Here is a 20,158-nt window from a genome sequence, read left to right on the forward strand (position 1 = left end):
TCACCAATATTTGACGAAAAATCACTTCTGACAGCTACCTTAAGGTCAATCTACATAGGTTAAATCGGAATATGTAAAATGATGATAAATTTGTATATATATATATCAAACCTTTGTATGACCGTAGAATGGCAAATAAAATCATAGTGATAATTTTATATCTAAACGCAAAGGTATCGAAAAAAAATGGGTGTGTCAAGCCTACGCAAGACAGAAGTGAAACTTCTAATATTCTTCTCTCTCTCTCTTTTCATTTCATTCTCTCTTTTTTTCTGTCTATTGACATATTTATAAGTAGCATGTGATAAAAAAAATTAAAAGTTATAAAAAAAGAAAAAAAAAATTAGTTAAAGCGGGGATCGAACCTCGGTTCTTCACGACCACAGTCGTGCGCTCTGCCTCTAGACCGCGAAGCTGAGTTCGGAGAGTGACCTAAACTAGGTATATAATATTAGCTAGGCTCCTATAGCGAAATGATCCCGTTTTTTCGTCACGGTCATGAGTCGGTTTTACTCCGGTCCTCGAAATTGCATGACGCGCGTAAAGAAGTTTCACTTCAAAAAATTCCTGCAAAGTTATGGATGTAATTACGATCTTTTTCAAGCGCGTATGTAATGATTATTTTTATCAACGTCGCATACACCTTGCTAATGTTTTCAGTATTATTAGGGCTTTTTTATACTAATTTTCATATATTTATTGGCAGGTAGAGTAGAAATTAATATTGTTTAGCGTTTGCCAACGACCATACCATGTTGAACACACCGGTTCTCGTCCGATCACCGAAGTTAAGCAACATTGGGCGCGGTCAGTACTTGGATGGGTGACCGCTTGGGAACACCGCGTGCCGTTGGCCCATTTTTTATGGTAATTTCATGTTTTTTTTTATTTTTTTATCTTTACTATCATTAATAATATCATAAAATTCTTTAACTTTTCAAGTATGCTACAGGCCTAAAATATTACTTAGTGGATTGATATTATGGTCAACCATTGAAAAAAAAAATTCCTTCAAAATTATGGATGTAATTACGATCTTTTTCAAGCGCGTATGTAATGATTATTTTTATCAACGTCGCACACACCTTGCTAATGTTTTCAGTATTATTAGGGCTTTTTTATACTAATTTTCATATATTTATTGGCAGGTAGAATAGAAATTAATATTGTTTAGCGTTTGCCAACGACCATACCATGTTGAACACATCGGTTCTCGTCCGATCACCAAAGTTAAGCAACATTGGGCGCGGTCAGTACTTGGATGGGTGACCGCTTGGGAACACCGCGTGCCGTTGGCCCATTTTTTATGGTAATTTTATGTTTTTTTTATTTTTTTATCGTTAACATCATAAACAATCTTATATCATTCTTTAACTTTTCAAGTATGCTACAGGCCTAAAATATTACTTAGTGGATTGATATTATGGTCAACCATTGAAAAAAAAAAGGCGTTAAAAACAAAAAACATTAAAAGATTCTGCCGATAGATGTCACCCCCGTAATCAATATAATTAAATAGATTAAAAAATATATATTTATATTCTGCCGATAGATGTCACCCCCATAAACTATATAATTTAAAATTAAAAAATATTCTGCCGATAGATGTCACCCCAGTACAAAATATAATTTAAATGACGAAAAAAATAATATGAAAAATAAATAATGTTTAAAATTACAATGGATTAAAAATTTAAAAATTTCAAAGAACAATGACTACAAACAATGAGTTATAAAATTAACATTCAACCAAAAAAAAAAATTAATATGCGATGGCCGAGAATCGAACTCGGATCAACTGCTTGGAATGCAACTACGCTGACCATTACACCACCAACGCCAGTTGTCGAGATTACCTAAAAAACATTTATATCTTACTTCAAAACTTTCACTAGATCAAATGAACTTTAATCGGTCCCGCATTTTCGTTTCGGTCATGAGTTGGTTTTACTCCGGTTCTCGAAATTGCATGACGCGGCTAAAGAAGTTTCACTTCAAAAATGGGGGATGGAAAATAATTGATGGAACCAATAATTGATTTATTTATTAAGCCCTTATATCCTTTTAAATCAATATTACAGTTGTATGGTTACAATGAAAGAGCAGTATATTGATTTAAACATTGTTTACACACTTTGTCATAATAAAAATGTATTCAGTTTATTGGTTTATTCATAATTTAAGAAAATCAATACATAATAATATCATTGTGCCTCGCTATAGAGTGAGATTCTGAGTATCGCTCTGGTGAGGGACCACCATTCAGAATTGAACATTGCTTGAATTGGCTAAGTTATGTTTAGTGACTAGATCTGGAAAAGCCTCTTTACAGAAAAATTGACAAAATATAATTAAGACATAAAAATAAAACGAGTTATTTAATGTGTACAATAAACAGGGAAAAATTAGAATACCTGTGCATTTGTTCATGCATATTTCAATGATCAGAATTGAAATATACATATTAAATGTCCACCGAACCTTATCATATAGAACCTTTGAGGACAACATAACATGAGACGTGAGTATGCGGAAAGAAATGATTAAGTCCAACCATCCAGGCCATCATAATTGATGTTCAAACAAATTTAATTAAATTTATAAATTTTAATTTCATAACTAAAAAACCAAAAAAGAAAAAAATTAAATAAAAAAAAACCCTCAGCAAATCTATATTGTAGTGTGATATGGCTTCATGCAATCATAGCATAATGCCACATCACACTTTGTAAGGGTCCTTTTGAAAATGTTATTTATGCTGCACCACGCACATTTCACCTTTTTCCCGCTACGGACCACGAAGTGGTTGCCTTTCAGGATAGGTCGCAGAGTCTTTCCTTCAGCTATTAGGCCAATGGTCCGCACAGTCGTGTCAATTTGACTACGACAGAACAGCAGAAGGAGTTCATCCGCAACCTCACTCCTGAAGTTTCGGTACAAAATGCGTTTATTTTCCTTGCGGAGCTTTGAGCGGTACAATATATACGCATTCTGCACCGAAACGCTTAGTAGTCTCCTGAAAAGCTTCTTGTACCAGACCAGGTTTCGCTGTCGTTCAATGGGGAAGCCTGACAAAAGCTGATCTTTTCGGTCAACCCCCCCCCATTACCTTGTTATAGTCTAGTACGAGTTGAGGTTTGTAAGTCTGATTGATCTGCATACCTGTTGGTCTCTCTCGCGATCAGTTCAACGAAATCTGCATCAAAGATTTTAAGAAAGGTTTGCCCATTTCGTCGCTATTAAAAGTTGGTCTTGGCGTGCCTGTGAAAGTCTCCCTTATCCCGTAAGATATCATTAGACCAATCGAAAGAGTAACCTTCAGGCGGCAGAATCGAACGCATTGCCTCACTATCTATTGTTACTGGTCTTGTCTACTAAAGTCTATGGGAGTTAGGTGAAACGTTGATAATATTATGATAAGGTATTGGTGGCATGCAGAAGGTATCCTCATCGCTCTCTTCGTGGTCGACGTCGCTCGCTTCGTCATATCGTCGCTCGATCTGTCCATATCCATTTCTGAAACAACAGAAAACCCAAATTAATTTAATGTGTCTATATTACGATAACCCACTGCCTCTGGTACGGCTTTTGACTCGCAATACGATGGTCGCGGGATCAAATCAAATAAATTATATTTGAATAATTAGTGTTATTTTCACACAAAATTCATTAAAAATAATATATGTTATATTTGCGGCACGTTCCAGAGTGGAAGATACCCATAGTATCGCCCTGGTGTAAGACCCCATTCAGAATTGAAACGTTGCTTGAAATGGCTTTAGCCGTGTTTGGTGACCAGTTCTGAATAGCCAGGAACTTTTCCACCTCCCTCTTCCACACCTCCTTCCCCTACCCGCTACCTTCAGCCTCACAACATACCCCGATTGGGGATGCCATAGTCTCACTGGCTCCATACGGTTGGGAGCAATTGATACTCATGTGCGGTAAGCACATAAAAAAAAATATATCTAATGATTTTTCACGGGTCTGCGTTAGTATTTAAATTGTGGTTGATGAAAAAGGCTCTTGTGAGGTATTCATATAAAAAAATAAATAAAAAGTTAATCAAATACTTGAGGCGGGCAATGTCAGGAGTCAGAATAGCACAGTCAGGTAGGTATGGAATGAAGAAAAGAGTGTGTGTGCCAAGATCGAGTTGCATGGTGGTTCATCCTCTCTGCCTACCGAAATGGCGTGAAGGTAAGTTAGTTAGTTTTATAACTCACGGTTTCCAAGTACAGACTCTTCTAGTACAGCTGCCTCGTCCACGTTACTGTTTCTGCCCATGTCTGACTCTGAAATAAAAGAAAACACAAATTTACAGTAGAATTTGGATATAATGACTTTGCATTTAACGGTCTACTGTTTTAAGTGACGATAATGTAAACTCTAGTAAGGTTTCATAGCTTTTAGTAGGAAAACGTATCCGTTTAAAGTGACCAACTACCAATACAGCCTCGCTTTTGACTAGGAAGCTCGACACAATGAGTCCCGTGAAGCGAAAGTGTTTTTTCAATTTAAGAAAAAAATGCTGTATTACACCGTTTAGAAGCCGGTGAATCAAATGTAATCCTCGCAAAGAAGTTCGGCATGTCTTATTTCTCACTCTGCAATACCCGTTACAGAAAAAAAAGATGTGTAATGATGCATCCACGTCATAACAACAATACATTTTGTATGTTTGTTATGTGGAATTTTTAAGTACTATGCCTATTTCCTGCCAATATACCAACAGTGAAACTGTGCTAGGGATATCAATATAAAATATAGATAATTGATTTTATATTGAGCCCCTGGTTTGACATTTAAAAAAATAAACTCACCGTTCCCAAACGCCGACAATTTTTCGTAGAATGGCACGTCCACCCACAGCTCGCTGTGATAGCCGGCACGATAGATGCTGCACGGATAGGCATAATTGGTGCATTGGGAGCCGTTGATTGGGTGTGGACATCCACGGTGGTGGTACGGGTCGTGGCAACGGTGAAGGCGTCCCTTGTGAAAAGGGACACGTTGTTCTCTCCGGAGATGGAATTCTGAAAACATTTACATAAATCATATAAATTGTTCTCATTCACGTGTGAAACAGTAAGTACAGTATGTAAATAAACAGTAAAATTAGAACTCTGTAAAATATGCACTGAATGTGCCAAATGCACAGAGCGCTGATCTTACCAACTCTCACTGTAAGAGTGGAACGCTGTCAGGAAAAAACAATAATATTGTATCAAGCATCTAAATACGATTGCTTACTTTTGTTTAGTTTTTCTTGGAGGTGCGGTAGGGAGCAAAATGCGCGCCGCCTGCTTCTTGAATTTTCGGCTTTCCAGCTCTAGCCGGAAGGAAGCAGGCAGGGCCCTAACAGCCTTTAGGGCCTTGACGCGATCCTCTCGCACCAGTAGCAAAGCAGGGTCGCTGTTTAAATAAATACAAATATATGATGAGTTCAACGGCCACAGCAAAGTACTTTCATAAAAAAACATTAAAAAATACTAACACTCCAGACGAGGCTGCAATTGCAGCTCTGCGTTGACGTCCACGTGCAGGTAGTCCGGCACCAGCTCGTACTCCACCTCTCCTTCTTCCTCTGCCACCTCTTGCAGTCAGCACCACTCTATATATTTTAAATTGAAAACACTTAATGTAAGTAATGTAAAATGTAAAATGTTTAAATTTTGTTAAATATTGCACTAATATAAAATTTGAAAATGATTATTGGGTCGTGGAGTGATCCCTTTCCCTGGACGACAGCTGTTTCTGCACAAATTTGGTAAAAGTAAACAAATTAATTAATTATACAACTAAATTACTAAATTTTTATTGTGTGACGAAGGCTTTACACCATTTTACATGTGAAAAAGAGTCAACTTTTTGACATATGACTTAAAATAATTGGTTAGCAAATATCTGTATTAATAATGAACCAATTCAAATAAAACTTATATATATCTCTTTGTTTTGAATCACTGTGATGGAATATCTATATTTCAAATGCGCGAGTGCAGTATTTAAGACATTATTGTAAATCAAAAACAGATGACGTCTTCAGTTGACGTAATCTTACACAAAAACTTCAACCAAAACAATATAATACAAACAAACGAATTAAAAACGCATTTCAAAGATAGATAAGTCAATCATGATTACACAGATATATAATTATGCGTTAAAAACCCAATAAATTAATTACTTACGGCATTTTAGGAAGAGTCCAAAATTTCGTGAATGTTGAAAATTTATAATTATGTTTTTGACAGGACGCCATAAAAAAACCGCGAAAACTCGTTAAATAACACTTCAAAGACAACGGATAAGTTCATAGACAAAGAGAATATATTATCTGCTATTCGATAAAACAAGTAGCTGGCCATATAAACGTTTTAAATAATTACAATAAATATTTTACGAATGGTAGAAAAATCGGTCCATTTTTGGACCGATATCAATCGCAGAAAAATAAAAGTGGTCGATTTTTCGACCGAAATCGTTCCAGTGGATAAAGACGAAAATTGTTTATAAAAATGTTAAATTTATATGTACATACTAGGTAGCAGTTGTATTAACATTATATCTATGCGACACATAAAAGCTAGTGTATATATTTATTCATTCATTCAATTATCTATTCACGAGCTAGCGGGCTCCATAAGCTAGCCAGTTCGTAAATTGGTAAATAAATAAAAATAAAATAACATTTTTACTAAATGATAACAGTAATTACATGTGAAATAATAATGCAGTTGTAGTAATTGCAAAAAGACTACACCTTTTATTGTGTATCTTGAGGAAATAATTCGATAAGAGGTGCAATAGATAGATGTTTATTGTTTTATTGTAAAAGTTCTAATAAATTGGTTTTAAATTTGGAAACCGATTGGAAACGGTAGACATCGATTGAACTATATTTGTTTCCAAGTGTATGAAGCCTTTGAATTGGAGAGTTTACGAAGTAATTATTGGCAGATTTGGTAACAAAATATAGAACATTTGAACTGGTATCGCGGGTAGGTATACGCAAACTAATTAAGCTCATTAAATCGAAGGCGTCCAGGCTGCCATTTGATATATTGAAAAGGCAAACTAAGTCACTCACTGTGCGTCTTGTAGTTAAATCGCTTAGGTTTAGTAATTCCATTAGACATGTATAATTAAGTTCTTCGATTGGTATTCCAAGTTTGTAATTAATAAACCTTAGAAACTTATGTTGTACTCTTAACTTGTAATTAATAAACCTTAGAAACTTATGTTGTACTCGGAACAAAATTTAATTTACTGTCAATTATTTTACCAAAGTCCTTAATTTGTTTTACTCTTTTTAGGAAATTTTTGTTGATGCTATATTGATATTTAATGGGATTTTTGATTCGGGTAAAAGTTATTGATTGACATTTTTTAATCTTGAGAAACAGTCCATTAAGGGTGCACCACTCTTGTAGCCTCACAAGATTTGATTGCAATACGCTACAGTCATTATGATTTATTATTGTTTTGTAAATTTTGAAATGGTCCGCAAATAAAAGTATCATAACTCAATCAAAGATGATAGTTATGTCGTTGATAAACAAGGAAAATAACACTGGGCCCAGATGTGACCCCTGTGGGACTCCGGTGAAGATTTCAAACGGATGTGAAAAATCTGAATTGATTTTTACTGATATTTATCTTTTGTGAAGGTAGATTTCGAACCATCTTAAAATATGCCCAGTTATAGCTGGGAATCTTAGTTTGTTTATAAGAATTTTGTGTGAGACTTTGTCTAAAGCCTTACTAAAGTCTGTATGCAGTACGTCTGTTTGAAGACGATTGTTCATGGAATTAGTTATATATTCCTGATATATCATTAAGTTTGTTAGAGTAGATCTTTTTGCTATGAAGCCATGTTGTCGATGTGATATTACATTATTGATTTCAGGCGAGAGTTTAGAGAGCAGGGCAGATACAAGTATTTTCGGGATTGACGACTGGATACATATAGGTCTATAGTTGGATATATCAGATTTATCACCTTTATTGAATATTGGAGACCGAAAGTTTATTTTCCATTTTTTCGGAAAAATGCCAGTTTTTATGGACAAATTAAAAAGTTTAGTTAGAGGATAATTCAGGACTGATGAGCACTTCGATAAGAAGATTGGTGGAATTTTATCAGGACCGGCCGATTTGTAAAGGTCAAGGGATTTTAATTTGGTGCTTATATCACGTTCTTAAAAACAAACATTAAAAATATTAAAAAAAACAAACATTAACAAATATTAAAAACAAACCATTAACCTATTGTAACCATGAGATTAATAAATTCATTAATATATAGAAGACTCATTTCCAAGCAATTGTTTATGATATTATAGACAGCCCCGGTTATTTGACACTAAGTGTAAATGGAAGATAAAAAAATGTTTTAATAATGATTTTTAATTAATGGAATAGGGTAAAGTATTTCACTCGGGTTCAAGATTAGATGAACTGCATTACTAATCGCTAGGTTTTACTGTGTGACACGTGCCATACAATGAACAAACTAATGTACTCTCGTCTGTCTCGTGATTGGTGTTGGGTAACTCAATATGTTATAACACGAATACTGTAAAATCTCATGAATAAAGTGTTAAGCGATATATTCTTACAATAAACAAGTACTAATTTTGGAGTTGAGGTGAAAATTAGTAAATTAGTTAATATAACTAGAACCTACTTACTTAGAGGCGAAGTGCGGCGGTTACTTATAAAGCGTTTAAGAAACGTCTATAGAAAAGTGGAAGCTTTTCAGTCATAAAAACTTTGCTTTAAATGTATTGGTCATTAAAATAATCTCAAGTGACATAAATTTAACACCATTATTGTCTAGTTCATACGAAATTACTTCAGAAAGACGGGGCAATAATAATTACTGGCGACAAGAAAGCACAAGAGACGGAGACGCCCATAAATAATCCACTCAGACGCCAAATATTGACTGACTGATGTTAATTGGGAGTCGCTATATGCACAGCGACTAGTCGACAGGGGCGTGGCCAACATATCCGAGCATACCCGAGTGTGTTCCGAGTAAATTGTTCAAAATTGTTTCTCACTGCCTGTATTGGCAGTGAAACGAAACGTCAGAAATCATCAGAAATGGCGTCTTTGTGTGCCGGTTTATACCGTCTTTTAGAAGTTTCGTTAAGTAATTTCAAAAAGAATTCAGAGACGGGTGTTATCAGTGGATACATTGACAATGAAGTAAATTATGAAGCATGTCTGTGTTCTGTGAACGCGTTGGGGCACTCTTTTTCAACGAGAGACAATATGAAAAAGAAGTTGGGAGGTAAGTTCTAAACCTTAGGGCCTAGGTCTATGGTAGGCCTTCCCATTTCTTCAGTTCATAAGCAGCTGCTGATATTTACGAGTTATTCGAAATTAACATTTCCAATCTTTCAGATGCAGTATACACGTTCTGCCCGCCTACAGTGGAGTTCTTTGGGATTCCATTTTTTTGGGCTGCCATTTACATTCGGTATGAATGCGTACAGAGAGTGCGCCCAAGGCCCCCGACTACACCGCCCAAATAAAAAGAAGAAAAGAGAGTTGAATTGGTATGTTAATACACCCTTGAACCACATCAGCTAGGCCTACTTCCCCTCGTCTTTCAATAGTAGCATTGACAGAGCACCGAGGACTCTCTGGTCCAAGATTAATGTCTATAACCCCAAAATGATCACCGTATCGTCGGTGATGTGTTTAGAATAAAAAAAAGCGATGGGCCTAGGCCTAGGTAATCTAGGACTAGATTACACCAGGGGTCTTCCTTATATGGCAGTTGGAGCTCCGTCTCATTTAGATTAACACGACAATCACACCAATCACAATTCATCTTTGTGTGTTTAAAAGTGTGCCGTGGCTCGTAACACATCCTCATGTCGTGTTAGTCTAAAGAAGACCATGCTCAAAGTGCCAAATTAATTAAAGCCCCTGCAGCTATATCTCATTTCACAATTTTAATTCATATCACACTGGATTATAACCACACTTGTAATTTTATACTAATGTCAACATTGCATAGGCCCTAACAACTTTTGTAAAAGTTAATCATCTGCGTCAAATAAATTAACCATGGGCAATTTATTTGCCGCATAAATAATAGGCGTCTTATGCATATAAGCCTATTAGACCATATACCTTGAATTGTTCTTTCAGGCTGATCACCCAAACCATAAGAAGAAGAAGTTCCGGGTTTTGGACTCCAAGAAGCTTAGTTGTCCCGCAATGATGAGTGTGAAACAAATAAAATATTTTCCAGGATTTCCTGTTCCACCTCAAATTGCAGAAAGAGCAAAAACGAAGGTATGATAGTTTCTTTTCTCTGCTTATCCCTACATGGGCAATCACTTTATAACATTATTTTAATGTTTTCACTATAGTTAGATGCAGTGTTGTGTCAGATACTTTTTAAAAGTATCTAGATACAGATACAGATACTTGGCAAAATTTGTAGCCAGATACAGATACAAGATTCAATGTAAAATTGTATCTGTATGTAGATACATATACTTTTTAAAAGTAACTCACAGATACTCGGATACTTTTCTTCTTTTTTGGGGGAAAACTTAAAAAAATATATATATTATCGAAAACAGCGATTTCTTTAATTTCTTAAAGACGGTAGACGTAAACGCTTGTGATTATTTTACATATTTACACTTGCTTGTTTTATTCGTTGCCCAAAAAGATATTGGCAAATTGGCCTGCAAGCGGTGATAACATAAATGCATTAGGGGTCCTCGCGAGTACCCGGGTAGCATATTACTACCCGGGTACCCGACGCCCCTTAGATAAATAAAACATACGTGAACTATGTGCAACTTGATTACTTTGGGTTCTGATGGAAAATTAAAAAAAAAATTTTAACTATTTATTATTTTAATTTTATTTTTTAAATTCATTTTTTTTATATACTGGGGTACCCGGGTACTCGGTTACTCGGGTTAGGACCCCTAAAATGCATGTATATAAACTGCTATAAAATATTATACACTAGATGGACAAAGATACCCACTAGCTGAATCTGTGAGAAAACTTTAAAATTAACTAGAGAAAATCGATAAAGAAGTTCACTTCGAAAATAAAGTATCTGAAAGTATCTGAGTATCTGAGGTGTCAGATACTAGTAAAAATGTATCTAGATACAGATACAGTTATAGAAATATAGCTATATACAGATACACAAAAATGTATCTAGATACTACACAACACTGGTTAGATGCAAGGTTATACAAATACCGTTTTGGACAACACACATTTGTTTAGAAGGAAATGTGGTGGGAATACGCAACTTCCCATCGCTTACTTAAACACATTTTCAACATTCTTATCTATTGAATTTGACTGTGCTGCCATGGTAGATGTCAGCACAGTACCATGGCCGGAAATATGATTCCCAGGGCCTCAACACTGCAAAATAGAAGGTGTGAAGCATACTTCCCTGTGCCCTTCAGGAAATCAGATATTTTTTTGTTGAAAATATTATTTTATATTTTTTACTGCCTACCAAACCAATAATTAATGTTTTTGTAGGGTTCTGTTATTTTTATTTATAGTAAAACATTGTGGCTTGTTTTCAGATTCTGAAACAAGTGAAGGCAGCCCTTCAATCCACCAGCCCACCTAAATGTGTGCTACGTTATTACGTCTCGGCAACCGGAGAAGCGAGCCACAACCACAGCAGACACGCGGCCAAGATGACCCAACAAATTCATCCTGACCTGATACAGGAGATCAACAGGCTTGTTGAAGCTGGAGTTTCCTCAGTACGAGATGTGTCTCTATTGTTGGAGCAATTTATCAAACATAAATTTCAGGATGGGGCAGAACCTGATCGGCTCAATTCAGGATTTATCTGTCATGTTTTTAAAGGGGTTTGTTCCCTCAATGTTTATATTTCCTTTGTGTGGTGTAATGTATTATTTTCCATTAATAAAATAATATCAAATTTTTTTATTTTTTTTTTATTGGTTTTCAACCTACAATCCCGTTAAACTGCAATAAAGCAGTTTGTCAACAGGATGTTAATGATCAATTACATACATACACACATACTATTATTACTATAACTATACAATTAACACACCTAAATTAATATAAACTATCTCTATTTAGTAACCATTGTTTCAGCATATATCTCAATCTATTTGTAGAATCGCAATTTTTTATATTAATGGGTAACATGTTAAGCATTTTTGGCACGTTAAATTCTAGGGTTCGCCCTCCGTATTTATTATTATATTTTGGAACAAGCATTCCTTCATTCTTTGTAAACCTTGTATTATATTCATGTTCCACTTTATTTTTATAATCAGACTCAGATATATGTTGAATCAATATTTTGTACCATAATAAGGCCTGCACCGGTAATATTGTTAAATTCCGATACAACAATGATATGTTTCGTCTCTGTGAAAAAATATGTTTTTGAGCTAATAACTTAACCATAGAATTTTGTACTGATTGCAGGTGGTTTAAATTAGTTTTACAAGAGTGACCCCAAGTAGTTAAACCATACCGTAAAGTTGATTCTGCGAGTGATAGGTAAATAATTTTTTAAATATTCACCGGAACGAAACATTTCAGTTTGTATATCCTACCCACTATCGCTCTCAGCCGCTTGCAAGTTTTGTTTATTTGTGTATCCCATTTGAAATGACAATCAACAGTCACCCCCAAATAAATGTATTCATTTACCAGTTCAATACTTTCACACATACAGGGCTGTAAAATGTTTTGATGAATACATATAAAGTTATGTGAAATTATTTTAGGCATGATCTGAAATGAAGCATGTGGAGACCGTATGTACATCAATTTAGTTTTATTGGTATTAATAATAAGTCATGTGACCATTTTATCAGGGACGTAAAGTCATGTTGCATATATTTAATCGCAATGGATAATTGTTCATCGGATATGACAAGAGCAGTGTCGTCAGCATATACAAAGTGTCTTACATATTTAAATATTTTTTTCATTATTGATACAAATATAATATAAAGGGTTGGACCCAACATCGACCCCTGCGGGACTACAGCATAGATTTTTTTCCTCCAGCTCATTTTTTCTAATATTTTTACACAGATATGTCTATTAAATAAATAATTTTTAAACAAATTAAGTAGGTTACCTCTAATTCCAATTGCTTCTAAGATTTTTAATAATTTCTGTGGGTCAATTGTGTCAAACGCTTTGGAGTTATCTATAAATAGTACTAAAACATGTCTTTTATGGTATAATTCATTATTAATATAATTTGAAAAATCCTGTAATAAATTCTCTGTGCTTTTTTCTTTTGAAAGCCATATTGTTTTTGGTCTATAATGCTAAATTTTTCAAAGTATATGAATCAATGAATTGCCCAACTTCCTTCATTGCTCACTTATTCTTCAACATACTATATGGCATCCAAATTTTCACATATACTCCAAATAATGCTAGTTTTACTTTCCCGTAGGTGTACTGTTTTGTAATATAAAAAGATTAGATACTTTGAGTATATATTATAGGCCTAGTACGAATCTGTACAAAAGTTGAACATAGGGCCTACCACAAGTATTTTATTGTCCAAAATTAATTATATTTGCAGGAATTAGAATGTGGTTGCCATACCAAACAGTCTTTATTGAGGCTTTGGAATCGACTTTATGATATTGGCCATATAGTAATCTAACCAAATGAAATCACGGTGCAAGAATTGTATGAAACTAAAGATGAAAATTAGCTATCGGCTGCTCGGTAATATTCGGAAATGCTCGGCCGTGACGTCACAAAAAAAATCTGAGCGGAGAACCAATTTCAAATAAAGCGCCGAAACACTTCACTTCGGGTATGCTCGGATATGTTGGCCACGCCCCCTGTCGACTAGTCGCTGTGCATATAGCGACTCCCATGTTAATTTGACAATGCACTAGAGATGGTCGATATTCTTGTCGCAGTTACAAGGAACCGGTTTCATTCACGTCACAGATTTCTCATAAATACAGGCTGTTTTTGGAGCAGGTTCCTTTTGGAGTATTAATTTTATCAAAAATGAAAAAATATTAGCAAAATTATCACACTAACATGTGAGAATTTTAGAGGAACCAGATTCTTTTTCACAGAGTTCTCTAGCTACAGTACAGTTTTACTCGTCACTTACCACTAGACTAAATACTGGCGTGGTGTAAAACTGCCATTTATTTGAAGTTCAAAATGGCTGAGTATTTTTTGTTTCAAATGGCTATGAGTATGCGTATGAATACTTTTTGTATTGAATGAAATGAAAGTATTTTTTTATTGAATATAACTCAAAAATAATTTTATACTTTTTAAGCTTTTAGAAGTTTTAATACGTTTTCTACAGAATAAATTTGTTGATAAAGGTTTGTATATCATTAATTTAATTTATCAAAATGACTTAAAAATATTGAAAAAATCGATGAAGCATGATTTGAGATTTTCACGGCTAAAAGTATTCTAGTGATTTGTTTTGGGGTATTATGCCGTGTTGCCGTGGGCTACCTCCTTCTATAGTCAACGTTTCGTACAGCATTTCAGTGTCCATTATACACATCTGCCCTGATGATGGACATTGCAATGCTGTCCGAAACGTTGGCTATAGAAGGAGGTAGCGCAACACGGCATAATACCTCAAAAACAGATCACTTTAAAAATCGATGAAGCTACAATGTATACAGACGCGTAGAAATCTAAAAATTATTGGCAAACTCAATTGGAGTACTTTCTATTTTCGCAGTTTTAATCCTAAGGCATCACGCGTCCCGTAAGGTTATGTGCAATCTCTGATTTAGTGATTTTCTCAGAGAGTGCCTAAAGTTGTACACTTTATTATTTTTTAAATTTGATTAAAATCAAATTTAATAATATAATTATTAAGTTCTGCAAGTATTTTTTGGTTTTTGTTATTGTTACAACTGTTTCGGCTTTCAAGGCCATTTTCAAACTGTGCTATAGCCACGTTAAGACGACTTTTAGATGACGTTTAGACGACAAACCACAGTTTGAAAATGGCCTTGAAAGCCTAAACAGCTGTAACAATAACAAATACCAAAAAATACTTTCAGAACTTAATTATTATATTATTAAATTTGATTATAATTAAATTAAAAAAAATATTAAATGGAGTTCTACGAATTAAACACAAAAACAATAAATAAATATGTACACTTTAGAAAAGGACAATAAAATTGTGGAAAAGGTAACAGGATGTAACGTAAAATGTGACAAATGTCACGTTGGGTGTCAAATGGAACATAGATATAATAAAACGTTAGGTGTCAAAATGTCAAGTATGATAGGGTTTTAGGTGTAAAGCAGGATTATATCTTTCAAAGGATTGTGGGACAATGGATTCATGAAAAAAAACTCATTAATTATTTAAATGTGCGTTCACAAATAAATGTGCGGTGAGAAAATGAAGACAATCTTGGAAAATCGTATTCAAATTACGATACCGTTAAATATGACCGAAGGAGATAGGGTCGCATTAGCTCAGTTGGTAGAACGGTTGCAAGGCAAGGGTACTGCTTTCGAGTCCTACATATGACCGTATCTTTTTCAGAATTTTCTGTTTCAAATTTTCCACTAGAATACGATAATATTGTCTCCAATAATTTTAAAGAATACTCAACTTAAAAAAAATGAGTATAACTTGGAGAATTCTCTTATCAAGGGGCACATCAATCAATTTGTTATATGGTGGTGAAGAATATAAATTATTGGATCTCGCCGGTGCCAAATTTTCCAAACAATACTGTAACCAGATTAGTGCAAATACATAGAGGCATAAAATACCTGTCTTACATAAATAACGTCGAGACTTCCAAGAAATCTCTTAAGAAAAAAACAATTGCAATTTACTGAAGATATTTATTTATTCACGCCCTATTTGGGCTTTCACAATTTATAACAAAGAGACAAGATAAATACAGAGTTCAGTAACAAAATATTGTATGACTTTTAAATAACAGCAGACAATTAAACATTATGGTTCGTAGATTTTCAATATCCATGGTGTCTATGATGTGCCCACAGACATAGGAATTAATAGATGAGAAGATAATGGCGAGGGGTAAAATCAACTGTTGAAGAACGAAGGGGGTTAGGCTGACTGTGATTCGTCAATAAATCAATCTGACAGTAAATAGGCATCTCGCATTATAATATCACCATTTAGTTCTTAAAAGTAAAATCTGCTTTTGAATGAATAGACATTTTTACATGGGAGCGCAAATTACTCGCCACGTTATGAACTAATTTGCGCAGTCCAAATTCGGCAAAGTAAGGCAGCTTCTATTTTCAGAGTCGTAGTTAGTTTCGGAGTATTTAGTTAAGACACTTTTACAAATGTTTCATAATTTACTTACCCCAGTAAACAACGATGAGCACACTTGAGAATCGCTACATTGTGATGTGATAGTATATGTTTCTAAAACTGATCCATATAATACGGTGTGAATAAGCTTAAAATAAAGTAAAATTTATTTATTTATTTATTTATTTACGGACAAATAGTCCATTAACAACATATTAATTACACGAATAAGTTGTATAAACAGAGATGACAGTGAAAGGAGAGCATATTTAAATGAGGAGCAAAGACAATAACAATGACAATAGTAAAATAAAAGTAAGAATGGGAGATAATAATAAGTCAAAGCATGAAGATGGTTCAAAGGGCATTAGAAATTAGACATTGCGTATTGACTGTCGAAAGTCATTTAGGCATATACCACAAAATTCAATGCTTTGACTTGACAGTGAGTTGACAAGTCTCGACATTCTGGACAAAGGAGAATGGTATCCATAATTGGTAGAATGTTGAAAAATAATGTGTTGTAAAATAATGCTTACTTATGGAATGTAATACGATAATTGGGTTTATTCTCTTTTTCACATCTATTTTTACAAGTTTTCATATCACAAGTCAACATTTTGCAGTGTTATTTCGTAAAATGAACCGATGATGCCTCGACCATAGTTCGCACAAGAATGATGACGTCACGTTTTCAAATTTCACTTGAGGCCATACGCGAGCACAGCCGGCTCCAATGGAACCGGTATGGGGAGTGGGGATAATACGCTTTTAATCACTTAGGGCAGGTCTACTAATATTCATATGTCTATGGATGTGCCGATCTCTTGAACTGCAAAGACAATTCATTACCTTGTATTAATTTATTACCGGTCGGTGGTTGAGTGGGCATAGCGCTTGGGTCTCACCCGAGCGTCGCGTGTTCGATTGCTCGGCTGGCTAAGTCCTCCATCACAACACAAGCAACATTTTCGGCTTTCTGTGGTGGTAGTAGGAGATTTTCAAACATTGTTGGGTTATACGTAACCCGGGAATGTTTGTCTTTCTTTTAAAAAAAAAAAAAAATATTTAAAAAATAGAAATGTTATTAAAATGAGATCTAATCCGCTCATCTAACTAGGAAATTTTTGTATCAAGATGTGCAGCTTAACAATTAAGTACAGTAAATATATATTTTTTAATACATGTGAACTTAATGTAATATTGAAAATTATAAACCTAAAAAAAATAAACACCACAGTTAATCAAACTAAATTTAGAAGTACATTGTAAGAACAAAACCTGGTTCAATTTGGGGTGCAAATATTTTGACGCTAGTGATGTCTTTCGAATAACGCAGCTGGTCCTCAGTAATTCAATGTCAAACAAAAAATATATACCGTTAACTTTAGTGGTATCTCGGAAATCGTGATGACAACGTATAATAGGATTAGTTATTCGAGTATAATAAGATTATAGAATAAGGAGAAGAAAATTGCAATAATGTTTTCATAAATCGCGGCGCCACAGAGCGAAATCGAGACAGCAGTTCTGTGACACGATAATCATAATATGTGGTTATCGTATTCTATTTATATTTATAGTCTAATATTAACACATTGCTAAAAACAAAGTCCTCTCAATGTTGCCTTTCCTTGGAATGCATCATAGATCTGTTTTTAATGACTTCTGATTTGTTCAGGTATTCTTGTGTTGTCAAACATAATATCTCATGTGTCGTATATGACTCGCTATTTTGACAATGTAATAAAAGCACGGAATAAATGAAAATGAATAAATATAGCGCTGTGGTTTTAAGGACCGATATACGGTCTCATAAATATGAATTTAATATATGTGGGCGAGCTGCCTACACTCCGCGCGATTTAACCCAGGATATGAGAAGGTACTGCGACACGCGGGCTGACGTTGAACAAACGAGGCATCAATAGTATTTCCTAATTATTAATTTATTGTTTGAATCAGCACGTGACATATTAAAACAATCATTTCGTGAATGTGAATTGGGAATGTCAGAAGTATGAAAAGAATTTCTGCGTTCAATGAATCCTTGTGCGGTTTATTAAATTTGTTTACTATATTAAATAGCAGGAACAGAATAATATTTTTCTCTAGAACGTGTATGTATGCTATATTTCAAATTTTCATTCCAAAATAAACGTTTATAACTGCATTAGGTACATTAATAAGGTTATTTTAAGGTATAGGTGCGTAAGTGCCTTGTTAAAGATGATTTATCTGAACAGGAGAAGTTACAATGGGAACATAAATGAGGTATTTCTTCAGGGAACATGAATAAATGCTGTAGGAACACGAATACGGTTTTCAGCCAGTATGGGTGCGTGAGTGCGCTGTTAAACGTGACATTCGTGAGCAAGTGTAGTTACAATGGGAACATGAATGCGGTTTTTCTCCAGTATGGGTGAGTAAGTGCCTCGTCAAACTTGATTTCTCTGAACAGGAGAAATTACAATGCGAACATGAGTGAGGTTTTTCTCCAGTATGGGTGCGTAAGTGCATTGTTAAATGTGATTTGGATGAACAGGAGTAGTCACAATGGGAACATGAATGATGTTTTTCTCCAGTATGGGTGCGTAAGTGCACCGTTAAACGAGATTTCTCTGAACAAGAGTATTTACAATAGGAACATGAATAAGGTTTTTCTCCAGTATGGATGCGTAAGTGCACCGTTAAACGAGATTTGTCTGAACAAGAGTATTCACAATAGGAACATGAATAAGGTTTTTCTCCAGTATGGATGCGCAGGTGCTTTGTAAAAGCTGACTTGCGAGAGCAGGAGTAATTACAATGGATACAAATATGAGGTTGTTTTCCAGTATGGGTGAGGAAATGCCTCCTTAAAGGTGATTTTTCTGAGCAGGAGTAGTCACAATAGAAACATGAATACGTCTTCAGATCCGTTATCAAGTCTGAAAAAGATGGCCGAAAAAGCACAATAAGTAGATATCTACAATGAAACGAGAAAATTATTAAAACTTATTTAGACAAACCAAAAACCATTTTACCTTCTGCTCTTTCAGGGTGCTTTAGGCATTCTTTTTTAACATCTGGCAGATCTATGTCTATTTCCATATAAGGGATTCCCCCTCCATCTTCTTCTCGGGGTCCAGGTTCTGTCTTGATGGGTACAGTCTCCACATTAATAATACCTGAAATAACGAAATAACAAAATAACAGAATAAAACTGTCACTCCATAGTTATCCATAGATAAAAAACTAAATTTCTAACTGTCATCATCGGTACTGTACCTCTACTTCAATATCTAAAACCGGGGCAGGTTGTTACATTTAACAGTAACCACTAGAGGAAAGGGTGCCAACATTGAACATGAAGAAAAATTCAGCTTAGAAAAAATTACATTGATTTTCGAAAAAAAATTAGATGCTATGAAAAAATAAATTATTTCAAAAATTGAGAAGCAACAACAGGACACCCAAAAAAGCATGGAATTTATGAGTACTCAATACGATGAATTAATTAAAAAAACTAGAGATAACAATCCTACAAAACAAAAAAAATTGAAATTGAATTTATAAACCTGAAAAAAGAGCACCAGGAGAAAAATACTATAATTAAACAATTAGAATATACGTTATTTCGGCTACTGGCATTATACCTAGCTCTCTAATTAAAAATTTAGGCGTATTAGATCTATCAAAAAATTTATATATAAAGATGCAAAAGTTGGTCATTTTGAATACATGTAGGATAACAAAAGATTTTTTAAATATTTATGTTGAGGGATCAGTAGGATTTATAGGCCCTGTTAGAAGTTCTACCGAGCCGAACCCTCTGATATG

The 20,158-nt window shown here is 34.5% G+C and overlaps 1 protein-coding gene and 2 non-coding genes across 3 annotated transcripts; 2 read left to right on the forward strand and 1 right to left on the reverse strand.

Annotated features, from left to right (window-relative positions):
- Positions 1–737: 737 nt before the first annotated feature.
- LOC149415081 (5S ribosomal RNA) lies at positions 738–856 on the forward strand. The gene has a single exon (XR_016303954.1). It is a non-coding gene; the product is annotated as a 5S ribosomal RNA (ribosomal RNA).
- Positions 857–1,179: 323 nt separating this feature from the next.
- On the forward strand, positions 1,180–1,298 carry LOC149415082 (5S ribosomal RNA). Its single transcript, XR_016303961.1, has one exon. It is a non-coding gene; the product is annotated as a 5S ribosomal RNA (ribosomal RNA).
- Positions 1,299–2,057: 759 nt separating this feature from the next.
- LOC149415083 (uncharacterized) lies at positions 2,058–6,281 on the reverse strand. The gene is made up of 6 exons (XM_089643424.1): positions 6,195–6,281; positions 5,498–5,614; positions 5,254–5,415; positions 4,824–5,036; positions 4,227–4,295; positions 2,058–3,516 (listed from the first exon to the last, which is right to left on the reverse strand). The coding sequence occupies exons 1-5, from the start codon at positions 6,263–6,265 to the stop codon at positions 4,271–4,273; spliced, it is 588 nt and encodes a 195-aa protein (XP_089499550.1). The 5' UTR covers positions 6,266–6,281; the 3' UTR covers positions 2,058–3,516; positions 4,227–4,270.
- Between the last annotated feature and the right edge of the window lie 13,877 nt (positions 6,282–20,158).

Source organism: Hesperophylax consimilis, chromosome 19 (assembly GCF_061612785.1).
Source record: "Hesperophylax consimilis isolate HC1 chromosome 19, BYU_Hcon_1.0, whole genome shotgun sequence".
In the NCBI taxonomy this organism is placed as follows: Eukaryota; Metazoa; Arthropoda; class Insecta; order Trichoptera; family Limnephilidae; genus Hesperophylax; species Hesperophylax consimilis.